Genomic DNA, 25459 nt, shown 5'->3' with positions numbered 1-25459 from the left:
CCTGCATTATGGTGTCTGATTCCTTCCCTATTACCAGTAGTAGGGAAGAAACATTACAGGCTCAGTTTCTTACACTGACTATATGGATGTATGGATGTTATGTTGTCTGTAAGGTGCAACTATTTCAAAATAGGTTGTTCTCAAACCTCTAAATGCTTTATTTCCTATTAGGGAAATATTAGAGTGTTTTCCAGTAGAAAAAGCATTAGTGTGCATCCAAAGCTGAGTCAGTGCTAGAGGATGATAGACAGAATGCAGCTGACTTGTTCAAGGATCAGACAGCATTTTTCAAGGATAAGGCATGATACTGCAAACCTTAATATAAAAAAAAAATCAGGAATCATGAGCTAGGAATGAATCAAGGATATATTAAATCTGTCACCAACAATCCACTGTAAAAAATATATATGTGTGTATATTTAAAAGTTCATTATATGCAGGTAAAACTCAAAAGAAAGGATTCAGTGCCAGGATAGTTTACAGCAGAGATGCTAGTGAAAGGATTTATGGGGCTCATATAAAGAAGAAAAATGTCAGTAGAAATTAATATGGCATAGTTGCTTGGGAGAATCATCTAGAGTGCTGCTTATAAAAAAAACTATCACGGGAAGGAATGGGGTCTGAGCAGAAGAAAAGTGCCTCTGAAGAGAGCTGATTAATATGCTCCTTGGATGTCAACTCTGGTTCTGCCATCCTTTGTTGTACTGAGGAATCTGAAATTAATTCATAGAGTCAAGGGAAGCTTTTTCAAGGGACAGGATTTTTCTCCAAAGCAAGACAGTGACGAGCCATGCTGATAGCAGCTTCTCCAGCCAAAGCTAAAGGAAGGCCAGGATGCTTACATGTTATTTACTAGTACTCCAGCTTTGTTATTAACCAGACAGAAATCTTTCAGATTTCAGCACCTTTTTGCTTTCTGTCATTTTGACATATCCCAGCTATGCAGCATTCTCTTTATTACACACATTATATCACAAAGTATCTTCTACACTTTAAATTTCAGTATAAGTGTGTGTTTATATGTATATATATTTATATCCTTATATAAATATATATATCACTTCTGTTCACTTTGTCAGCTCACCTTTGCAAAAGCCAGATTAGTAATGTAATTCTCTTGATTAGACTCAAGATTTCCTGACTGCCTTTGAGTGTCTCAAAGATGCTCCTTTGGGTCTTTTGAAATCCACTGCTATTTTGAAACAGAAGACATGCAGGAAAAGAAATCCCAATTTCACTGGAATAAATGGTACTATTTTCCTCAAATTGCATTCTACTTTATGTCTGATCAGTCAGCAAAATGTCTTTTACTCATAATTTTAAATGTTTCGGAGGAGAAAATTAAGAGGATTGTCAGGGACATCTTCAGGATTTTTCTCTGCTGCATATGGTATTTAGATAAACAATTACCTCTTTTCTACCTATCCACATTTTTGTGATATTTGCCCAGTCCTACATGATAATTATTCTCATTTGTCAGAGAAAATCTCCTTTTCCTTTCTCCTATGCTTTGTTCTTCAAGTGGAAAACACTTCAACTCCTAAATCCATGTGAGTATTTTGTGTTTTGTCTGTAATGTGTGTTGAAAGCTGAGCAAAGAAATAGCAGCTTCCACCTGAATGGAAATCACTATCTGGAGTGTTTGCTGTATAGCCAAGGACCACCTCTTGAGTAATCCTCTTTGTCAACACAGATGAGTTCTCACCTTTTTTATGGGATACTTCTATTCTAGATAGGGAATATATTCCATGACTTTACATTTTCCGGACCTTTATCACGAAGAAGTCTAAGGTCAAATAGACATTAAATTTGAAATCTTGCTTTATAAAACATATAATTTTGACAAAGCGCTTCAAAAGAAGTAATTTAACATTATCAGATTTTTCATTGCTAAAGAGATTTTCCTTCCAATATAAATTACTAGGAATGGCGTAAGCAGGAAGGCCAAAATCATTATCACTACAAGCAGAAGTGTTAAAGCTTCCTAGAGGATATTAGTGCTCTCTTTTGCAAGTTATAAAAGTATCCCACTCAAATAAATTATTTCATACAACATTGTTATCAGAAGTGCTTCTTTCCCTTTTGCTATTTTTAGTTAGAACTTTTATCCCTTTCTTAGCCATAGTTTTCAGCCCTTCTTTCTGCACTTAACACCATTTACTTGAAATAAATTTTGAACAACCACAAATTTAACTATGACCCTGTAGAGAAAAGCGGGCAGGCTGAGAACTAAATATGGACAATATGAGTGCTAATGCCATTTTATTTATAGTTAATTCTTTGGTTTTCAGCTGTGTTCAAGCAAAGATTCCTTCTGCTCTCAAAAGGAATCAAAAAGCCAGTATGAAGTAGAAACAATATGAAGATTTGAACAGGAGACAGAAAACTGATGGGTTTTTTTGTCTCTCTTTGAAAACACACTACTAAATGCATTCTCTTTCAGCCTCTCCGTGACATGGATTGAAAAGAATTGTTAAGTGCAGTAGAACTGTTATGGACATGTTCATATGTGAATAAATTTGTTTAGAACAACATCCCATATTGCATTTTTTGACTTTGCATTGAGTGGAAAAGCCACAATTACTGTTTCTGGGAGTTTCCAGATGGGTTGCAGAAAAAGGATAAAACTTATTTAACTATTTCTTATGAATACAGAATGAAACCTATGGCATTTATTTTGCATTTTTTGTAAGATGAAGCGGATCAGACAGCCACCGCAGAAAGCATTCAGTGACACAAGGGTCAGCTTTTGTTTTATTTATAGGGTTTATTAGCTTTACCTGAACTGAAATGCATTTCAATTACACCTTGAAGTATTTTTCCCCTTCCCTATGAGTCAGATCTATTGTTCTGAGCTGTTGGCCCCTGACTCCCCTAGTGCTCTCTCAGCAGGAATGAAATATCCCCATCGTGTGGTCAGATGCAAAAAAATCAGATTATTTTTTCTACAGCTAAAGATGGGTGCTGAGAGGGAATCGTCCTTTCCAGGGCTGCCTTACCCCCTCCAGCCCCAGGGGTGGGCAGGATCTCACAGCCCCCCCACCCTTATACACAAGGAATTTCCATCATCTCTTTGGAGGCAGATGCTGAAACATGATCTGGAAACGTACTGAAGAAAAGATGCGTAGGTATAAAGCCCTACCCCACAGTTCCTCTTCAGAGTGATTAGGAAATAATTATTTTCCCTTTTCTATTACTTTTGCCAAGCCCAACCATGTAGCAGTTGCATCCCTCAAATAAATTGAAAGCAAGAAATCAACTCTAAGGTGTATACTGATTCTGAACACAGTGAAATTGTAACTCATAAATTACCAATCTGTTTCAAGTAAAAGCATATAACAAATAACTTCTACTGTGCCTGCCTCATTATGCAACTGAGGTCAGTTTTAACAAGTCCCTTGGATGTCCTTTTATCCTCTTTTAAGATGCTGTGAGTGTTCTGTTTTGTAGAAAAGCCATAAGAGGTCATAAACCTTCTTTTCTCACCAGCAGCAGATATAAGAACCCAAGTTAAAATTGTTTCACCGGTCAAGGATAATTAAGGTAGAGCACAGGGAGTCATGACTCAGAATGCTATTGAGGGCAACATTAATTCAAGGGCTATGTAAATCAGGGCTTTTTTTCCCTATCATCCTCTGAATTATACTGCCCTTAGACATGGCAATACAACCTAATACAACACTTTTTGGAAGCCTGTAGCATGTTTTCATTGTACCACTCTTCTTTTTGCTCTTCCTCTTCACAGTTCCTACCCTCTTACCCGCCCTCCTTATCAACAATGCATTGCAGGCTGAGTTTCTTTCTTCCATACCCCTCTCTGTGACCAAGTGTTTTTAACAGGGAACAAAGCAGGAAATTTTCTCTTTAATGTGATTTTATAGTGTGGGTTTGGCTAGCTGTATGTTAAATGAGACACTAGGAGCCATAGCAAGTGTCTTGCTAACACCGTTTTTATGTCAAGCTTTTCTCAATTTAGTGAAATGTGCTTCACTCTGTAGAAACGAATGACATGATCACATTGTTTTCCTTTCCATCTCAGATCAGGGACTTCAGGGATCTGCAAGTAGAGACCAGGCTGCCACACCATCTCTGTGTCAATGCTGGAATAGCAGCACATTGATTAAAATGTAGAAAAAATGCTTTATCTTCCCAATGACAACATTCTCCCTTCTGTAAAGCTAATGACAGGCTTTGCTCAAACACTGCCATTTTTTTCAATCAACTTTAAACTATCTGTCTCAGCTTGCTAGATACCACATACTGCACAGACCTACTATTTTCCTATGTGGCAAGCATTTTACTACTAGACAGGTATTCATGGGTTTTATTCTTTTCTTTTTTTTCAGAGGCGTGCAGCTGACAATCTGAGAAGACATCATCAATACCAGGTACAGGTCCATGTTTATTTTGAGGGCAATTATTTTTCTATGCCTCCAAAAGCTCCTAGGGCAGGTAAAAAAGGAAGAATTTAATGAGAAAGCAGACAATAGCAACAAAAAAAAAAAACCAACAATCAACCAAACCATACAAAACAAAAAACCAAACTAATTTTGTCCTCAGAAAAAATCATATTATTTTTAGTGTTTGAATAACAGCATTTGAGAATTAGGGTTGTTGATTCTTAGAGTGCAAAAGTATATCTACTAGAGCAATAACATACTAACCAATATTGGTTAGTAAAATGAGTAGTTTTTAAGAAAGCAAACACAGTCTCACCTTCATACTGTGATTCATTAGGATCGTATGTGAAGGTCACTGACATCCTCCATCAGAACATGCTCTCCACCTATCTTACCCCTGTCCCATAATAATACCTCTGCCTTGATCCTGTGTAAGATATTCTTCTCCATTCTTCTGCTTCAGCTTCAGATTTTTTTGAGATTATTATAGCACTAAGAATAATTGTGAGACTTATTTCCAATTTTTTATATGTTAAAAGAGCTGCAGATTAATCAAGATGTGGGCTGCACACCTGTAGGTTTGTTAATTAATGGATTCTATGTGGGAAATCACTAGGTAAATAAGGACTTTCCCAACTTCAAAAAGAGACAGCTGTGGGAAGTACAACAGGGATCTATAAAATCATAGGGAGGGTGAACACAGAGCAGCTGTTTGCCATCTCTCCTCAAACTGACTATTAGACTCATTCTACACTCTATTAGTAAGGCTGTAGGCAGCACTTGGAGGAAGTGAATATTTTTCTGCAGCCCACACTTGTAAGACTGTATCTTGAACACTGTGTCCTGGTTTGGGCCCCCCACTGCAAGATGATGTTAACAAATTGGAAGAAATCCAGCAAAGGGCCATCAGGATGGTTAGAGAGCTGACATAAAAGCAGAAGCTCAGATTTCAGCCTGGAGCAGTTTAAGGGGGATCTAATTGCTGTCTTCAATAACATAGCAGGTAGTTAGAGAGAAGAAGGAGTCATATTTTTCTTGCAGGCACAGCAATAGAACAGGAGTCAATGGACAGAAGCTATAGGAAGGGAAACTTCCTGAGGAAAATCATCATGATACTAAGGGTTGCTCAGGGAGGCTGCATCATCTCCACCCCTGAAGATATTCAGCACTTCACTGGCTAGATCAGATGGCACCCAAGCATCACTTTAATATGAATAATTTTAGGATTCTTAGAAGTAGAAGGCAACAATGGAAACTACAATAGATCAGGTTAAAAGTAAACAAATCCCCATGTGGAATCTTGTTCCAGCTATACTGTGGGACTCACTGACAGAAGATTTGTGGATGCTGAAAACTTACATGAGTTCAAAACCACCTAGGAAAACCTGTCATGGCCCATTAAACCAAGAAGTATCATTTTTAATTCAGAAAGACTCTGAATATCACATCACAGGAGGCTTGGGAGAGTACACCTGGAAATATCATTACACAACTGCACTTGTGAGGCATCAGCAACTGCTCACTATCATGAGATGTACCTTTGGTGAAACCCAATGCAGCAATTTCCAGGATAATTAATACCACTGCTTTCTGTTGAAAAGCAGAACAAATTTTCAACCTTATTTAAGGTTTATACATTTTTTTGTCATGTCTTAAAGCACAAAGTCCAACCAGTTCCAGTGAGTGTAGATTTAGTAACTAATGCCGAAAAAGATAACACAATATTTTATATTTTCAGGAAGTTATGAGAAATCTGGTTAAAAGATATGTTGCAGCAATGATAAGAGATGCTAAAACTGAGGAAGGACTGACAGAAGAAAATTTTAAGGTATGTGATAATTTATATATTCATAGGTATTTCACTAAGATATCATAAGAATGTGAAGAATATTTCTCAAACTCCCCTCACAAATGAAAGTTATTCAGGTAGCATGTATCCTGCTTCCTTCACATGTGGGTGATCAGGCCCAGTCACCATGGGTTTAGGAAAAGCAGGTCCTGCATAACTAACCTCATCTCCTTCTAAGACAAGGTGACCTGCTTAGTGGTTTAGGGAAAGGTTGTGGATGTTGTCTACCTGGACTTTACTAAGGCCTTTGACACCATTTCCCACATCATTCTCCCTGAGAAACAGCCTGCTCATGACCCAGATGGTTCTGCTCTTTGCTGGGTAAAAATCTGCCTGAGTGATGAATGGAGTTAAATCCAGCTGGAGGCCAGTCACAAGTGACATTCCTCAGGGATCAGTGTTGGGATCCATTCTCTCTGATGTCTTTATCAACAATCTGGGTGAGGTGATAGAGTACATCCTCAGCAAGTTTATAAAAACCACCAAGTTGGGTGGGAGTGTTGATCTGCCTGAGGGTAGGAAGGCTCTGCAGAGGGATCTGGACAGGGTGAATGGATTGGGTTGAGGCCAGTTGTATGAGATTCAACAAGGCAAAGTGCTGGGTCTTGCACTTAGGTCACAACAACCCCATGGAATGTTACAGGGTTGGGGAAGAGTGGCTGAAAAACTACCCAGATGAAAAAAACCAGGAGTCTTGATCAACAGCCAGGTGAATATGAGCCAGCATTGTGCCCAGGTGGCCAAAAAGGCCAATGGCATCCTGGCCTGAAAGTTATGAGGTTCAACACGGCCAAGTGCCGGGTCCTGCACTTCAGGCACAACAACCCCATGGGGAGCTCCAGGCTGGGCACAGAGTGGCTGAGAGCAGCCAGACAGAAAGGGACCTGGGAGTCTGGATTGACAGGAAGCTGAACATGAGCCAGCAGTGTGCCCAGGTAGCCAAGAAGGCCAATGGCATCCTGGCCTGGATCAGGAACAGCGTGGCCAGCAGGAACAGGGAAGTGATTGTGTCTCTGTTCTCAGCTCTGGTGAAGCCACATCTCCAGTGCTGTGTTCAGTTATGGGCTCCTCACACATCAGGGTGCTGGAGCACGGCCAAAGAAGGGCAACAAAGCTGATGAAAGGTCTAGAGTGTTATGAGGAACAGCTAGGAAACTGGGATTGTTCAAAGTAGAAAAAAGGAGGCTGAGGGGATACTTTATCGTCCTCTACACCTACCTTAAAGAAAGTTGCTGTGAGGTTGGTAGTGGTCTCTTTTTCCAAGTAGCAAGTGATAGGACAAGTGGAAATGGTCTCAAATTGGGCAAGGGGAGGTTTAGATTTAGATATTCAGAAGAATTTCTTCACTGAAAGGGTTGCCAGGCGCTGGAACAGGCTGCCCAGGGAAGTGATGGAGTCACCAGCCCTGGAGGTTTTTAAAAGATGTGTAGATGTGGTACCTAGGAACATGGTGAAGTGGTGGACTTGGTGTAGTTAGGTTTATGCTGGACTAAATGATCTTAAAAGTTTTTTCCAACCAAATGATTCTATTATTATCTTTTAAATAAAATGAAGGGAAGTAGGGAGCTCCTGAAGGCAAGGTGCCTTCTCCTGAGACAAGCCTTTAAGATACAGAGGTTGCAAGGAACAGCTCTGTCTCAATTCCTAGCTGCCAAACATGCAGAAATGCATGAAGCCCAACCTTCGCTGCTGCTCTCAGGGAAGCAGGTACACGTGTGTATGCCTTGTGTGTCCCCATGTGTCTGGATGGAAGGCATGATGCTGACAGATGATCCAAATGTTGTTATGATGATGGTATAATACTGTCTACCAGACTGGCTGTAGGTCTTCAGGGTGCCCAGACTCCTTCCCCCACCTTTGTCGGTGATGTCCATGAGCAGTCTAGGCTAAAGCACATTTTCTTTGAAGTTTCTTTTTATAAAACTGTTCATCAATTTTCTGTCTGAGATAAAAAAGTGATTTGGCAGTCTGCAAAGCACCTTGAAGATGTCAGGTTTTATCCAGATGGTGAAGTATATTACTGACCTCTGGAATAAACCTTTTTTTTTTTTTTCCTTTTTTTTTCTTTTCTATTTTTATTACCAGCTGAAAAGTCAAATTAGTTTTTATACAATGATGTTTCATCTTTATTCCAAATTTGTAGGAGTTAAAACAAGATATTTCCAGCTTTCGTTTTGAAGTCTTGGGTTTATTAAAGGGAAGCAAGCCTTCTAATCTGCAGACTCCAAAGATGAACAAAGACACTGCCTCTCTGTCAGAAAATGAAGAAAATAGTGAGAGTGAAGGAAACACGAAAGCAAAGAAAAAGACCCTCAGCCTTTTTGACATAACAACGATGATTCACCCAAAATCAGCCACTATTGCCTCTGAAGCATATAATGTAGTCAACGGCTCAGCAATGATGGTGTCAGAGTCCACGAAGGAGAAACAAAAGCGTGTGAATTTTGTAACAGACATAAAAAATTTCGGGTTATTTCACAGACGATCAAAACCAAACTCTGCGGAGCAGAGTACCAATAAAATATACACCGTTTCTGAAGAAGTTTCCCGTCAACAGGCAGAAGAAAAATGTGAGAAAACTACTGAACTGGAAGAGGGAGAACAGACCATGAGCTGTGAATTGAACATCCAAAGCCCTGAGAAAAAATGCATCCCTGCTGGATCACAAAGCAACGGCAACTCTGTGGATTCACGGGATCAGGGAAGTGTTTGTTCTTCTGGAGTGGAGAAAATGGAGTTACAGAACTCAGAACCAGCCACACCACAGGGCCAGCTGGACAGAGAGTTGGACCTTAGCATTGACTATGATGGGAGACAGGAAACAATTGATCAGGGTGATTATGTGATAACAAGGTTGTGATGATTACAGAAGGAACAATTTATAAATATATGTATTTTGCATAGTGCTTGGGAGGGGGGGGCAATGTTTTAAGAATTATATTAGCAAATGCAGAATTACACTTTCTAGTACTCAAATATGGCACATGATCTTGTAACAGTAGTCAAGAGAAAGATAATATGGGAACCTTCTGTTTTGTAGCCTGCTTTAGCTTTCACAGTTTGTTTTACATTTTTTAATAAATGGAAGCATCTTGTATTCTTGTACTGTTGCAATAACCCACAGAAACTTTTTAGCTATCTTTTTCAATTACAACAAATGCAATTTCTCTCATATGATAGTTGACTCCTATGATAAATATTTTTCTATGCAAATAAAAAGTAGCTTAAGAGACTTGTAAGCCTTTATTTAACTTTATAGGTTCATCAAAGGGCACTGTAATAATCATAAGTGGCTCCTGTCAGCATAATTCATGTCAAGCTGTTAGAATAATTTATTTAAACTGATAGAAACTTGATTTCAAAACCTACAGAGAATCACAAGATAAGGTATATTCTTTTATTTATTGAAGGAATACGAAGACCTGTAAGTTATGAAAGACCAGTTTCTTTGATTATTTAATTACAGCTTCTCCCTCCCAGCAAGAGGATTATCATTGTCCTGATACCACTCTTTGAAATGCCTTTTCAGGATTTGAAGACTTGTAAAAAAATCTTTCTTACAGTAAAAGAAATATCTGTGGCTTGCTGAAAACTGATGATGGATTACTCCCTGGAAATCTGTAATCACAACAGCTACTGCTTCTTCAATCATTTATTTTTCCAACATGGACAACCTATGCACTTTAGTATTCAACTGCTTATTAGCTTTTGCCTTTACAATACACTCGTATTTGTGAAGAGAGAGATACTTCAGGAATAAACAAACATGCAATGGTCCCCTGAGTACTTGGAAAAATACAGCAGTTTGTTGAGAAGTTTCTAAGGTAAGCCTTAAGAAAGCTTTTGGACAGTTCTAGAGTTTGGGGGAACCTGACTGGAGGTTTTATAAAAGAATACTTATACATTTACGTGTATAAAGAAAACCTAATAGTATTTTTCATAACTGATGAGTGATTTATTGTCTTAGTCAAAAACAGTATTTTTAAAATTAAACAGTCTGTTTCTTTTTAAGCAGTGACTGGTGTCCTACATTATTAAAAATGTAATTTTACAACTGACTTAAGAATGATCACCCTTGAACTCTCAGCACCATCCTTCTCCCTTGGAAACACAGGAATATTCCACATCAATGTGGTCATTTCATCCTTAACTTCCCTAGTCCTGTCATAATAGGTGTTGTCATTCATATTAGCCTGTCCTGAGGAACCTTCAGATGCATGGAGTACATTTACATTCCAGATGGAATAGAGCACATGTAATTCCCACCTTGTAGCACATGACCTAAAGCCCTGCCATTCTGGATCAAACCGATTCTGGTACTGAATTGAGTTTTGAAAATCAAGACAAAGCTCTCTCTGTACTTCTAGGTGAGTTTTCTAGCTTTACACATAAGCTACTCTGTCTGAGCTGATGTACTGAAAGCTGTCTTCCTGAGTATCTATCTGTGCCATGGCTCCTAGGAGTGAATTAGTGAACCAAAATGGAAAATATGGGCAGTAATTGACAAATAATGTGTGTAGCTTTGCAATAATGCACTCAAAACACGTTTAAATGCTAAGATATGGTTGATTTCCATCTTGGCATCATTACTTCTCTGTGGACACCTATCCTTCACATCTCTTTCCTTGTTCAACTTTAGATTGTGAGCTCCTTGGGGCAGGGCCTGTAGCTTTTCTGTTCAGAAATCACCCAAATTATTACAAGTATAACAAAAAATAAATAATAATAATAATGGTGGAATACCTTCCTATCATTTTTACTAGGTCAACTCTTTTAGAGACTTCTCTTTGCTGTTGTAGCATTTGTGATAAGAATCACATAAAGCCAATGTGTCACATGTTGTCACAAAGCTCTCTGTATCTCAGTTAATAGTCCTTCTCTACCACTGGTTTCACTTTTTCATTCTTCATTAGGATTTGTAACACCTTGGAGTGTTAAGCTTAATACCCTTCCACTATGAAAACAACCAGTTCATGCTCCAAAGAGTTTTCAGTGCATTCCAGCCAAGTCTTTTCATTCCAGACAAAATGTGCCTGAGCAGAGTATTTATAATGCAACCAGCACCATTATCAGAACAACTTAACTGCCACAGGTTTGAGAGCTCTGCATATAGTTCTGTCACCATAGGAGACTTTTTCACCTGTTCCTGAGGTTCCCAACAGGGCAAAGCCACAGGACAGGTAACAGCATCAGCTGTGCTGTTACACCATGACCCCACTGTGCTGAGAATTGGTCTAAATTTTGGAGCAGATGCAAGGCAGAACAGCAAAGACACCAGAGACAGGCAAGATGCTTAGCCATAGGACTATGAGATTGTATGGAATAGCAATAGGTGGTCAGTATTTTGTTGTCTTTTTTCTTTCTTTTACAACCAAATATTGAAATGAAGATCTATGAAATAAACCATACTTCAAAGCAAAATTTGCTCTTTTACTATGTGATTCTTAGGAATGGAAGACTGACACCAATAAAGGCCTGGTTCCATTCGATTTCTATTTAATGGCAGATAAGCTCCTTATTCTATGAAAACAGATAAGGACCATAAATATGTCTAAGTTTCAAATAGTGGTGGACTTCTATTACTTTGCAGATAATTAAAAATAAAAAAAATCCCTTCTCATTGGCTGCCTTCAAGAGGACATCTGTGCCAAAAAAGATTTAGAGGTGCACAGAGCAAGGTTTGTAATGCCACAGCAGAGGCATTATTAATCTCTGCAAAGCTGAGTATACTTTCTCCTCAAGAGAAATAAAGGTTTAAATCTAACCATCTCCTTCTTCAGCCTTCATTAGCATCAATAGAAGAGGAACACAAAAAACAGTATCTAAACCTGTATAAAGGACAGTCTTTTGAAGCATGAAATCATGAAATGTCTCAAGGAGTTAGAAAATTGTCCAAATACAAAGCGGTTTAATCCCAATGTTAGGTTATTCTGAATGTTCAGAAAACATTTTGCAAGTTTATACTTTATTAAAATTTCATTTGAGTAAGGACAAAACCCATCTGTCCTTTCAATTTTCCTCATCTCCTGGAGAAACAGAGAGTGCAGACAGTACAGCAAGATTCTTCTACCCTAGCAGAGCTGGGTAGGAGCCATCTTGAATTCTTGCAACCCAAGAGCAGCAGGTCAGACCCAAAATGGACTGGATAGACTGGGCAGTGGGTGTCTTCTTCATCAAAGTGGGTTTGACTTCCACTTTCCCCAGGCCACACACTGAATCACAGTCAGAGGTCAGTGATGCAAGATCTGCATCCTATGCTGTACCTTCAAAACAAAACTGCAAAAGCTGTTTCTGACTCTGTTTGCTTTGCTGGCCCTCAAGGGTGCTGCAGAGGTAAGAGCCGTGCATGGGAGTGCTCAGACTGTGGGGCCCAGTGATCCAGGATTTTGCCCTGGCACTCCCTCTAGCTGGTACCACATCAGCAGACAGAAATCCAGGGAAGCCATGGCTCTGCAGCTGGTTTTAACCTTGTGTTCTTTGTCCAGTTTTGGCAGGTGTGGGCCAAACATCTCACACATACTTTTTGTATAAGGCACTTGGAATACAGCACTACAGTGAGTAAGGTCTTCAATAGAATGTTTGAAACAATAATGCCTTTCTCAACAACAGCCTTGGACTAGACTTTCAGAGGGAAAATCTTTGCGTATCTTCCTCACAGGAACTAAATGTAGACAAAAAGATGCAAATTGTTGTATGTTCCATTTCAAATTCTACTATATATTTATTGATATAACATTCTGTTTAACCTCTAAACTTCAGATAAATATCCACTCGGATTCTGAGAAGTAGCGAGAGTTAAAGACTGTGATGAGGCAATGAATTTTTTTTGTCTGATTCAAAACATTCATTACCAAATTTTCTTCTGGGCAATAAGAGGCACAAGTTGGACAAGGTTAATCCATCTTTATTTTAAAGTCTCTTAAGAGATACCAACTGCTTTAGTGAGTAGGGCAAACACACAAAAAGTATAATAATGGTATTTGGTAGTGGTGGTGGTTGCAGTAGTAGTAATAATAGCAGTAGTGTACGTTCTGGCTTATATCAGGAATAGTGTGGCCAGCAGGAGAAGGGATGTGATCGTGCACCTGTACTTGGCACTGCTGAGGCCACATCCTGAGTACTGTGCTCTGTTCTGGGCCCCTTGCTACAAGAAAGACATTGAGCTACTGGAGGGAGTTCAGAGAATGGCAACCAAGCTGGTGAAGGGTCTGGAGAGCAAGTCCTGTCAGGAGAGGCTGAGTGAATTGGGAATGTTTAGTTTGGAGAAGAGGAGGCTGAGGAAGACATTAGACCTACCTGAAATTAGGTTGTAGGGAGGCGGGTGTTGTCCTGTTCTCTCAAGTGAAAAACAACAGGCCCAGAGGAAATGGCCTGAACTTGTGCCAAGGTGAGTTTAGACTAAATACTGGCAAGAATTTCCTGCTAATATTTAGGACAGGCAACTGTTTGAAAGAGTCCCACATAGAGCCACCAAGATGATGAAGGGAGTAGAACATCTCCCTTATGAGGAAGGGCTGAGGGAGCTGAGGCTCTTCAGCTTAGAGAAGAGGAGACTGAGGGGTGGCCTCATCAATGTTTATAAATACGTAAGGGGCAAGTAGCAGGAGAACAGAGCCAGGCTCTTCTCAGCTATGTCCAATGCTTGGACAAGGGGCAACAGGTAGAAGCTGGACCATAGGAGGTTCCACATAAATATAAGGAAAAACTTTTCCATTGTGAGGGTGACAGAGCAGTGGAACAGGCTGCCCAGGGAGGTTGTGGAGTCTCCTTCTCTGGAGACATTCAAACCCCATTTAAACAAGTAATAGACATCCACAGTTAGTAAGGAAGATAAAATAATCTTCTAAAAATTCATGTATTTCTATTTGGCAGGTTAGTGAAAAGATTTTTCCTCCTTTAACAGAAAATCTTTGCACACTGAAATTCTTTATCTCAAAATTTCAGTCATCATTAAAAAAACCAAAAGCAATTAACCAAAACAAACAAACAAACAGCTCCAAAAAAACCCAAGCCAAAACAAAACAAAAACCACAAACAAACAAAAAGAAAAAAAAAAAAAGGAAAAATCCCCATCCCAAACCAAAACAAACCCACAAGGAAGCCTCAAACAATAATACACAGATTTTCCAGACTTTAGAAATTCATGGGTTTTCATAGAATAATCAATACCCTAAGAACATCTGAAAGCATTGAGTTAATTTTTCATAAGCATAATGAACACCATAGACTGCTCTTTAAATGTGGCCAAGTAAGAACAGTAACTGCAAAATAACTCATCCTGGTTAATGAATAATGTTTTTAATATACAAAATGCAGTTTACCATAAGGGAGGTGCATACATCATCATTTTCTGAAAGTGTCAAGTCTGTCTTGAAAGGAAAAAAGTAAATATTCATAAAAACATTCAGAGAAACTCATTAAGTCCTGTTTCTGCAATAATTTTCCTTCCATTTTTCTTCTTCTCGTGTACTTTATCTGATGATTCATTTTTTTCACAGATTGTGGTGCTTCCCCAGTAGAGGTAGATATTTTACAGTTCTCCACTTTGTGTTTCTAAAAGGAGACAGTAAGACTCAGTAGTGCAATATTTCATGTTGCATCATCTAGACTTTACTCTGGGACCTTGTGTACATAGGATTACTGGACAGCTTACAAAGAAAAAATATCAGTAGTTTGGTTAGAAGGAATTATGTGTTGTACTGAGAAATGTCATTCAGCCTTATCAGAAATATGAATGCCCAAATCCAGCTACCAAAGCATGGAAATAATATTTCTCCATCACTGTTTTAATTTAATGGAGTTCTATGATAGGAAAAACAAATAAGCAGAAAAAAGAAAATTCAAAGAGATACTTCTACATTACATTAGACTTAGTGTAGTGTTTATTACTATCCTTTGTTCCCTTCACATTTATTAAGTAAGTATAAGTATATAAGTATATAAGTATGTAAGTATATTTTACAATGGTATAGTTTCTTCCTTGGTTTGCTTTGTAAGACACTCAGACTTGTATTTAAAAATTAATAAGGATTTCATTAACTGAGATATTGTAAATCAGGAGACTATTAAGGGAAACTGCATCTGAGGACTGGTTCTATTGATTTTACTTGTACAGGATTGCAATTTCTCAGGATATAAAACTCCCTGTTCATTTCTCAAATTAATTTACAGTCCTTGAAAATTTACAGTCCTTGAATTACGTGGCTCTGATCTGAAATCAGATTCACATGAAGAAATCATCAGGATTCCAGCCAAAATAAAATATGATCATTTTAAAAGTCTACAGTAATTATTTCCTTTCAGGAGAGTGGCTCATTAGGCCTGGTTTATGGTAACTGAACAGTCATGCCTAAATCATAATCATACACGTTGGAAAACTAGAGACAATAATCCATGTTTTTATATTCAAGCAACAGATTTCTACCTAAAACAGGCCAACCCAACACACCAGTCCAAACATCCAGACTTTTAGAAGGTCATACTCAAACCCAAATGTGGCCCAAATTTCCCCAGAGAAATGAATACTGAAAAGTTTATTAAGGACCATGTATGGTGGAGAGAGAGCATTTTGGAAGCTACTTTGTTTGTTTGGGTTTTTGTTTTCTATTTCTGCTGAACATGAATAACCTCTGTAACCTGAAATATTCCCACACACTCACACCCTGGAGCTGATGAAGAGAGAACCAGATGTATGATACTAAGCCAAGGGTTATTCAGCCTGGTCAGGATAAGTGATGAAAGACCAAATGAAAGCAATTATAGACCTGAAACTGGCTGCTCCTTTTGCAAAATGCAGAAGTTTTTACAAGAAACTACTGAAAACCACATTTTCCCTGGGAAATCAATTTTCCTCATAAAGACAGTATTAAAATCTCATCTAGAGTATTTGTATTAGTCAGCTTCTGATTAGCTTACTGATCTGTTGTGACACTGTCATCAGTGCTGAAGGAAGAATAATATCACTGACTTATGTCCTGACTGTGTCATTCTTCAAACAAGAAGCACCATTTAAGGCTTTATTTTGCCTCATTGTTCTGCTTGACCTACTTTTCATTTTTTAAAAACAGAGAAAGAATGCAACTGGAAGAAAAGACTATTTAGCTCAGAACCTTATACTTCAGGCAAGAGTAACTATCTTTAAATAGAGGTAATGATTCATCCCAGAGATAGGTACATTCCAGAGTAGGATGTAATAACTCTTGTCTCTACATCTGTTTAAGTTAACAGATGTGTTGGAAATTGCAGAAGTAATCTACAGAAATATTACTATGTATTATTGCTGCATCTACAGGAGAAGACTGCTGCCAATTGGAACTATTTAGTTCTGTTGCAGTTTGAACCAAGCTGCTGCTGTTTGAACCAAGGCTGAGCTGTGTAGTATGAAAAATAGGGCTATGCCTCAGTTCTCATGCCATCTGAGTGGGAATAGCCATAGTGAACAGAATTCATCAGGAAAACACAAGATTCTAAGTCATGTCCTCAGCACCTGCTTCAGTAATCACACAAAATCATTCAGTCAGTGATTCTTTGAAATCAATTCAATAATTAAATTAGATAGAGGAGCAATATGCATACCTCTATTTTCACTTTGGTCTCTATTTTCTGAGCTGCTCTCTGGTATTCTAAATTCTCTTTTTTTTTTTCTATTTCTGTCTGTATTTACTATTGAAGCCTTCTAAATTCATTTCTTCAAGTATCTCTTCTTCTTCCACCATTCCTTGCCCTGTTCTCACATCTCCTAGCTTTTTGCACACTTTCTTTCCCTGTTCTGTCCTTGATGCTGACTCAATCAAGTCATTCATTCAGATATAAACTCTGAGATAATATATTCAGTCTTCATATATCACAACAAAAATATGTCAGTCTGACACCAGTCTATTATTTGTCTGACATGTGGGATCCAAAACAATTTTTTAAAATTATTTGTCGGTATTAATCATGAGACAGAACACCAAGGAACACTTTTTGTGTCAGGGTCATCATATTTCATAAGTTTTTTTTCAAATTACTTTGGACTGTGATGCGTTAAACAGACACTACAAATATTGAAGAGTACTGTTAAAGTTGAATCTGAGACTAAAGAAATCCATACCCAGATGGAACTGCAGTTGGAATTTACCTCCAATACATTTTGGATAAGACATTTAGTCTAATGCACCTACTCACATAATAAGGACATCTGTTTTCTATTGGTGATAGGCAACGAGGACTTAGCATATTCCATCATTCTAATTTCCAGCTTGGGGACGATTTGTTTTTTATGTCTTTCTATCTGAAGTTCATACTGATGCTTTCAGAGGGAACTATTTCACTTAATGGAAGGAGGAAGTGAACAGGAAGATGACTAGAGAATTCCCATCACTTGCAGGAATACCAACTAAATGATCTTTATTTTCGTTTGTCAGCATTTTAAATACAAAAGTTTTTTTTTAATGAATTGAAATAACCCACTTTTTTTTTTTTTTTACTTTTTTTTTTTACTTTTTTTGTTTGTTTGTTTTTTGTTGTTTTTTTTTTTTTGTTTGTTTCCATACTTTGCTTACTGGCTATGAAACAAAGTTTTGGTTTTTCAGCTCTTTCCCAGAAACGCTCTATTCTTCCACTCCCTGGGAATATCTTACAGTTTAGTAGTTTATTTTCCGCTCTTAATCATGTTTTGTTTGCTAATCGTGACCTTGTGATCTTTGTATTTTTCCAGTAAATTACTTGGACATGTTTAGGCTGTGGTTTTGGATGTGCTTTTTCTTCACAAGGCAGTGAAGAAGCATATATTTGCAATCTACAAGCATGATTCCTACATCACTGCTATACCTGGAAGCAGAATTAGGCATTTCTATTAAAAGTAGTCTGAAGAAAACTGGAGAAATAAAGAAAAAGGAGGTCTTCCCCTTGGGCTTAGGCTCTTAGGCAAGAATAGGACTGGTCCTCTTTCCAAAATATTGGTAGGCCTGTTTTACAGGTCATTCAGCTCAGAAGCACAGGCTCCAATTCTTAATATCACAGAGGTTCATATCTATGATTGTCCATATCTCCTCATATGATTGTCCATATCTCAATGGCCTTAGGTAGAGTGAAGGAAGCTTTCCACACTTAGATGAAATTTGTAGTGTAAAAGTAGCCCAGATGTCTCAAACCCCAGCTAAGCACCCTGAATACTTTCTTCATTTCTTCTCATAAAGTCATAGAATTTTTCAGGTTGGAAGGGACCTTTAAGATCATCCAGTTCCAACCCACCTGCCGTGGGCAGGGACATCTCCCACTAGATCAGGTTGCTCAGAGCCCTGCCCAGAGTGGCTGTAAAAACTTCCAGGGATGGGGCTTCCACCACCTCTCTGGGCAACCTGTTCCAGTATCTCACCACCCTCATGGAACTTATTCCTGACTTCCAATCTACCTTCCTCTAGTTTAAATCCATTCCCCCAAGTCCTACTGCTACATGACATCCTTCTCATTAAAAGAGGATACTTACAAAGTAGAACCTTTTGTAACAGGAAAACCTAAGATCTTTATTACCATAAAAAAATCCAGATGGATTTATCATTTGTTCCAGCTATGATGCTCTTTTTCATGGTACCATCAGCTTCAAGGATCTGGGTTTATTCCCTATACTAGTTTTCTCATCAGACCATTCTGTGATGAAAGGCACAAGCACAACCCAGACCTAGATGAGCAAATGCTTCATTTGCCAAACAATTTTGTCCCTCTGATACAATGGACCCGAATCTGCACCTTAGCCCAGGCTGTAGAGGGTTCTTCACTGCAAAGAAAAGCAGTCACTGGGCAGCTGCTGTGACTTCAACAACAGCACCTCCACCATGAACTTGAGCCCACAAGTATTTCTGGAAGCCTCCCAGCCCCACCCACTACATCCCTGGGAATACAAATACATCAGATGCTGAGCATTCATTTCAATCCCATAGTAGAAAAGCCAAGAGGTGGCTTAAAATCATTTCTCCTCTCTTCTTTGAACACATTAAGAGGATTTATGTCTAATATTCTGTGAGACATAGGAGCTGATGCTTCCAGCATTATATTATTGGTTTGACCTTGTCTTTGAAAACACATATCTTGAAAAATTTTTGATATCTAGGTATTCCTTCATATGCTTATCAAGAACTATTTCTTACCTATTTTTATCTCTTCATTGTTGTAGAACTATCAAGAACTATTTCTTACCTACTTTTATCTCTTCATTGTTTTAGAACCTCAAATTGGCTTTTTAGAGCTTTTTATGGAATGTAAAAGCCCTAGGAAGCTTTATGGCAAATGAGAAAACCTTTCAGAACCTCTGTCTTGAATATGTTCATAATACAGAACATTTTTAAAATTAGATAGGCTAAAAAATTATAGATTAAAACAAATGCTGTATACATATATAAAATGGCTGATTCTGGGGGCAGGAAGGGGAGGGAAATGCAAAGACTATAGCTGAAGCATTGGAGTAGCTTTATAGGTCTGAAGCCAACACACTTAGAAGTTGAAGACCTATTCCCAAGACAGCTTTTAGGAAACATTCAGAAGAATAAGAATAACTTGGAATAACTTTATCTGAAAATTCTATTCTGACTCATATTTATTTCAAAGATTTTTTTTTTTCTGCTCTTTCAATCATTTATTGACAAATACCACCATGCTTAGTTTTGCACATCCAAATACTCCCACTGAAAGGAGATGGATCGAACTATGGATTTAACACATACATGCAGCTTCCCCTTGAAAACTGACTGGCCTTCTCTCATTTTTATATTGCTGTTGATATGAATAAATCTGTGAAGTAATAAAAGTCTCTAGTGCAGAGTGCTATCAATTGCTCAGCTGAGTGGGTTGGAAAATGCTAGAATCTTGAGAAGAGGGGTGTACATCACTAGTAGTTTCTTTGGTTAAAAGAGCAGTATGTTTTCCACTCATGTAGACAAACATGAAACACTAAATTTCAAAAATACTTTGCTTTGTGGAACTCAAAGGGAATGTTCCCTTCAAAAATTGCACAGAGTTTTGATGAAAAGCTACAGGCTTCAGCTCTGCATGGATTTAGGCTAAATAGTTTGTTTATGAGTTTTTTTCTTTAGCTCAAAGGGCTCTCCAAGCCTCTGAGGAAAGCCAGGAATGTCACACATCATTAATCTTTACAGAAAATACTCCAGAAATTCCAGAATACTGTTCTATTTGTACTTTCTGAGTAATAAGACTTGATTCTACCTTGATGAGGAAATTCTTCACAATGCATGAAGTCTCACATCCCTAGGGACATAGGAGTATAAAATGATAGGTCTGTGAGCTGTTTTTCAATATATTGCATTGTACAGAATTATACTCCTTCCTCAAGCCTGGCTTTTAGGTAGCTATTAAATTAAAAATAATCTATCCACAAACTCAGAATTCACATTTAGATACAATATGTTGAACGTTGAAAATTATATCAAGACCTGATAACAAGTGGTAAATATAGGGCTTACCACAGACTGATCTTACTGTTATAAAGGGGAAGAGAACAAGAAGATAGTATTACAATAGTTCCATGATAGTCATTACATGTCATATATGTGGAATAAATCATTATAATTGGGAAAAGGATTTAGAGACATTTTCATAGAAATCTATTAGATTATAATTTTCTCTGTATGGGAAAAAATAAGGGAAAAAATAGTGGTTTTGACTGATATAATTAAAATGTTATTCTGTCACTCAGAACTGTTACAACTTTTTGAGACATACATGCACTAGAAAGACAAAGCAGGTGAGATTCTATTCTAAATATACACCCTCTAAAAGTATTGAGTTAAGAATTAAAATAAAAAAACCTGATTTAGAGGACCCCATAGGATTATTTTTTTACATAGACTTTGAATTGGGCTTTTAAAATTTTGCATGCAGTCTTTTTAACAGGCACATTAATTTACCTTGTAATGATAATTCATAATATCTACTTACACAATTACTTTCATTATTATTCAGGCCATGCATTTCCTGAAAGCACCTTTAATTTATTTGAATACTCAAGATTAACCAGCTTACTATACCTGGTGAACTCAATTTGGGCTGTAGATTGTATATAGACAGCTTCTTCCATGTACTCAAACTGAATGGCTTTTCTGTGAACCAAACCTGAACTGTCTGGTCTTGATTATCTCTGATGAGTCACACAACATTTATAGTGTTTAAGTGTCCTTATTAAAAGTTCACCTGTCTTATCTACACTAAGTAGCAAGTTTACCAAACAGCTTTTAAAGTTTGTTTGCTTCTACAAAGTATTTTAGTGAGTCTGCTTTAAATAGTTAATTGGAAGCAAATTTATTTTAAGTTCATCATCTTTGATTTTATTTATTTTTGTGTTGAGATAATTCTAGTACTTATTTGTTGGAGTTAAGGTTAGGTTAGGTTAAGATCCATGCTTGCTCTTTGTGTTTAGAGAAGATTGTGTAGAAGTAACCCAAAAGTAAGCCACAGCAAATTTAACTTGCTTAAAACAAGTGTTGAGAGACTGACACAAGTTGCCCAGGGAGGCTGTGGATGTCTCATCCCTGGAAGTCTTCAACACCAGGTTGGATGGGGCTTTGAGCAACCTGGTCCAATGTGAGGTGTCCCTGCTATGGCAAATGGTCCTTACTATGGTCCTTGGGAAAATGGCAAGGCAAATGGCCCTCGACAAACCATACTATGATTCTATGAAAAAGCACTTTGAATTTGATGTATTCTGTATGTAAGAAGCTGCAGAGTGCATTTGTGAAAAGGCAATTTAAAACAGGTGAAAATGAACCGTTCTGGGAGTAAATAGCTGAAGGCTTTACATTTTGTATCCAGAATTCCAAGGGAGTGTAATGTGAAACACCCTTTGCTACGTATGTAAGGGGATATAAAAGACCCATTAACAGGCCTAATAGCAGTATGGCATTGGGCCTGCCAAGCACCAAGAATAATGCTTGACATGTTTTCATATAGATAAGTTTTCATGCTTAAATCTCCTGGGTTATGTTGCCATTTGCTTAGTAATAAAACAGCGGGTGAACTTCTACATCCCTGGTTCATCTGTTCACACAAACAAGATAAAACACATTCTGCTCTACAAAAGAGTCAGCTGAGTCTCTATAGGTATTTTTGGAAAGAATTTATAAAGCTGTTATTTAAAAGCCATATATCTAATGGGAGGGTGTAAAGCATACAGATACCAGTGGTGTCTAGTGAATGGACAAGAGGCAATGAGCAAAAACTGGAATATAGGAAATTCCATTTAAACGTGAGAAAAAAACCAACATTTCACTATGAGGGCAGTCAAACACTAGAAGACATTTCCCACAGACCATGTATAGTCTCAATCCCTGGAGATACCCAAAAACTGCTTGGACACAGTTCTGAGAAACCTGCCCTGGTTGATTATCCTCTGAGCAGTGGACTGTATGAGTGCCTCTGCAGGTCCCTGCCTGCCTCACTCTTTTCTAGCTCTATTCATCAAATCTGAAAAACCTTAAATTCAAATAGTTCTCATCTCCCTTGTGCACCTACAATGAGAGCTGTATAGAGCCTGGCAATACAGGTTATATTGTGGTAAATGCTGGGGTGAAACCTGCAAAATACCACTGAACAGGATACAGAGACCCCCTCTGAAGTCAGGGAAACCACATGACCTGTCCTAGCTTTTCCTCATACTGAAAGCCATCCATTCTTGAAATGTTTATTTGTGTCCAACATGATCAAGTCTCCCTCCTTGAGGACAAGCCCCTCAATACAAGAGATGAGATGGGTGATAGCAAAGCATCTGATTTCTCCAGCCCGTGGGAACCTCACATGAGCTTTTTATTATAAAGAGTGTGGGCACAAGAAGAATTTTGTGCACCTGAGGTATTTTATATCTATGATATTTTCCACATACTTAGTAGTCATTGCCATAGACAATCTTATAGTAACACATTTGGTAAAGCAACTATTATTTTCTTTATAACCTGCAATGCCTCATTTAGAACTTGCTGTTTATTATTTCAGAGGATACTTAATCACTTCCTAAAGGACCCATGGCACAGTTAACTATAGCTTTTCTTTGAGTAATCACTCTTATTCCAGCATCTCTGGTCCATAGAGAAATATTTACTTCAGCAATCTGTAGCTTGATAAGGCCATATTGTATAAAACAAATGAAACAAAACTATGTTCTGAAAAACAACCTTCTTTAGTAAAGGAGGTGCCTTTGGAGTTCCTTTTTACTGTTTATGTGAGGTCACTTATTTTTAAACTGAGCTAACTATGACAAAGCTATAAAGCTGAAGCACAAAATAAGTTAGGGTTTTTTTGTTTGTTTGTTTTGTGGTTCTTTTTTCTCTAAATTTAGGGATGTTTATCTGAAAATAACTTTAAAATACTCAAGTATAAAATATTTAACCACGAGGCATCCTTTTTTTTCCATTCAACTCAGAACAAATTGCTGTAATACTTAGGTTTTTAATTATGACAAAAGGAAATCCCCTCGCTTCTGTTTGGTTTATATATTAGGTTCATCTTCAGATTTTTGTCCTGTCGATGACACTTACCAACACCTAAGAACCACAGCAGACAGATAAAGGGTAAATGCAAGACATCTGATAGAAGTAGACTGTTACATTCAGTTCCCATTTATAATTTCCTGATCCCAAGACATAGCACTGGCTCAGACTCAAGGCAGGGCAGTTTTATCAGTTCTCAGTTGTCCCAAAGGACTAAGCAACAAAATCTCAGTACAGCCTTCCACAGACATAGCTCCTTGTTCACAGTTGTTACTCTGAGTACAGCAGCAGCAGTGGCAGAACATCTGTCTGACTGCTGCTCTCTGCAGTCCCTTGATGCTTCCTGGGACAGGAATGCTTTTCCTTCCCTACTAATACTGATTTTGAACAGGTGACAGTGAGCTTAACTTAGCATCTCCAATTCTATATCTAGTGTAAGATAAGAGCATTTTAGTCACAAAAACAAGGTAATACATTGAATAAGAGAATCATGATTTTTAGTTCAGATTTTGTTTGGATGCTGGTTGGACTGTGGTGACTCTTGAAGAGTAAGAATCCTACAAATAATCGTCCATCTTTTATTTATTTTACTGCCAAACATCTTTGCATTTTAGGGGTCATTCAGTTAGAAAGAAGGGTTATTTACTGAGCCAATAGGCTTTCTTAAATTAAAATTTCTGCAGGCTCTTAAGGATTTTCAAGCATGACATACTCTTCTGCACAGGAAAACACTATCTGGAGCAAGCTTCTCTGTGGTCTGGATGCACATCAACATGGACACACACAACAAACACACTCACATCCCACATATGTAGCATATGCCAGAAATATCATCAAAGCCCAGGACCACTGCAAAGTTTCTTGGCTCAGCTGTGTTTACAAGATATGTTCTATCAAATTTACTTTCCATAATCATTCTCTGGAACCCAACAAATTAATATTTGCCATTTCCAAAAGCTGTTACTGCAAGGGAACTTTGCTGGCAGAAATAATCACAGATGACACACAAATCTTATGGCTTCAGATATTCAGACAGGCAGTTTTTAGCCCTCAATTGAATAAGAAAACAAATAAAACAATGTTTGGGAACTAAATCTTCCCCATAACTCGTTTATTTGCTGAAATGCATGCACATATTTAATATCTCATTTGATGAACCATATAGCTTCAGGATAGCTGCTGAAAAGATGTGAGTGAGAGCCTTTGTACTGAGAAAGTCAAATTAATCAAAGTCTTATGGAGAACAAAGCCCCTCAAGATATATTGTGATTTAAATCCAAACAAATCCACTCTTGTCCTCAACTAAAAGTCATTTAAAAGAAAGGCTAAAATTCCTATCAGGAGAATCAGACCTTTCTCATGGGTAAAACATTTCTTGAAACAGGTAAAAGTATGCAAATCTGGGAAGGAAGACTTTGACAGTTCATCATGAATACCCAGGAAGACAAAAGGATACAGAGCATATCCCACCCTTCACTTTGCCAAACAGGTATTTAAGAACATTTTGAACCAACAGCCTTTCAACTCTACCCTCTTCTCCCAGGTCATGGGACCTGACACTGTGATGGCACACACACACCCTCCCTACCAAAATGCCACCTCTTGGCTCCCCAAAACACAAAGACATATGTCTACCAGCCCCCCAAAATTACAAAGTACACCCCTGATCCTTGCTGGATGGGATGTAGAACCAAAAAAACTAGAAACATATTACATTTTGCTGGGAGTCGGGTCAGAGG

General features: G+C 38.0%; 1 protein-coding gene across 2 annotated transcripts in view; it reads left to right on the top strand.

Annotated features, from left to right (window-relative positions):
• Nucleotides 1–10262, top strand: part of TRPC4 (transient receptor potential cation channel subfamily C member 4) — a 137596-nt gene extending 127334 nt beyond the window's left edge. For both annotated transcript variants that reach the window (XM_071738066.1, XM_071738057.1), the window contains 3 exons: nucleotides 4347–4388; nucleotides 6139–6228; nucleotides 8393–10262. In XM_071738066.1, coding sequence (XP_071594167.1) covers nucleotides 4347–4388; nucleotides 6139–6228; nucleotides 8393–9109 — 849 coding nt within the window. In that variant the 3' untranslated portion in view covers nucleotides 9110–10262. The remainder of the gene's footprint in view (nucleotides 1–4346; nucleotides 4389–6138; nucleotides 6229–8392) is intronic.
• The last annotated feature ends 15197 nt before the right edge of the window (nucleotides 10263–25459 follow it).

Source organism: Heliangelus exortis, chromosome 1 (assembly GCF_036169615.1).
Source record: "Heliangelus exortis chromosome 1, bHelExo1.hap1, whole genome shotgun sequence".
Lineage (NCBI taxonomy): Eukaryota > Metazoa > Chordata > Aves > Apodiformes > Trochilidae > Heliangelus > Heliangelus exortis.
The sequence above is the reverse complement of the archived record's forward strand: the minus strand, read 5'-3'. Positions and strand labels throughout refer to the sequence as shown.